The sequence below is a fragment of the Trichinella spiralis genome (genome assembly GCF_000181795.1).
Source record: "Trichinella spiralis strain ISS 195 chromosome Unknown Scfld6516, whole genome shotgun sequence".
In the NCBI taxonomy this organism is placed as follows: Eukaryota; Metazoa; Nematoda; class Enoplea; order Trichinellida; family Trichinellidae; genus Trichinella; species Trichinella spiralis.
This window is the reverse complement of record NW_003533455.1, coordinates 6,784-7,849: the sequence shown is the minus strand read 5'-3', so window position 1 is coordinate 7,849 and position 1,066 is coordinate 6,784. Positions and strand designations below refer to the sequence as shown.

Here is a 1,066-nt window from a genome sequence, read left to right as displayed (position 1 = left end):
GGTTGCTTTATCACAGCGAATATTGATAAAATTCATTATTGCTTGATTGATAATTAGAGGAAAAAGAAATTTTGTTTTGTTTTTTTTTGCTAAGAAAATTATTTGAAATTTTACAAAATATGAAACAAAAGTACAAATCTGTAGACTTTTTTCATTTTAAGCTTGTTATCGATAAACTGGTTATTTTAGTCAGGGTTGTTCGGATTGTTAGTTATGCAGGGAGACGTCATCGTGTTCATATTGTTCTCATAGTTGTAGTTGGTTAGAAGGAATAACAATAATAATAATAATGTTTTTTTCTGTTCAAAGAAGAAAGCGTAGATGAAAGAGGGGCAAAAGTAGCTAAACTACGTCTAGTATATATAAAGTATGTACATTATTGTCAGTTAAGTTAGCTAATATATAATATATTATAATAAGCAAGTTTTTGCGATGCACACAATGCGGCCGGCACTTTGTCAATTGCATATGTTGCAAAAGTAAGTAAGCAAAGAAAGAGAGGGAAGCATGCGCAAACGGCTGTTTCTTCAGCATATGTGCTAAGCAAGTGTGTGGCGATCAAGTTGAAAATTTTGCCATTTGATTATTGTTCAAATGAATCTCAGCAATGAAAAGTTGAAACAAAGAATAACCTCACATAGATAGATGGTGTTATTAATGCTAATGTTGTTGTTGTTGTTGTTGTCGTCGTTGTCGTCATCATCATCATCGTCAATGCTTTGCTACTCTTATTATTATTATTATTATTATTATTAGCGTTGTTGTTGTTTATGGAAAAATAGAAGAATTTATATGATTGAAAAAGAAATTAACATTGAAAGAAAAAAAACACAAATCATGGAAAAGAAATGATGAAAAACAATTTTAAAATTTATTACCTTTTCAAGAAGATCAATGCAAGCTTGCAAATCCAAGCCGAAATCGATGAATTCCCATTTTATTCCTTCACGTTGGTATTCTTCTTGTTCAAGTACGAACATGTGATGGTTGAAAAACTGTTGCAAACGTTCGTTGACAAAATTGATCCACAATTGTTCAAATGAATTCAAATCGAAAATTCAAAACC

General features: G+C 30.6%; 1 protein-coding gene across 1 annotated transcript; it reads right to left on the bottom strand.

The window, feature by feature from the left end:
• Window positions 1-601: 601 nt before the first annotated feature.
• Window positions 602-958, bottom strand: Tsp_12581a (myosin-2; the record flags this gene model as incomplete). Its single annotated transcript, XM_003366126.1, has 2 exons — window positions 602-727; window positions 879-958. Coding segments are annotated over 2 exons (206 nt in total), but the record flags the coding sequence as incomplete, so codon positions are not given.
• Window positions 959-1,066: the final 108 nt, after the last annotated feature.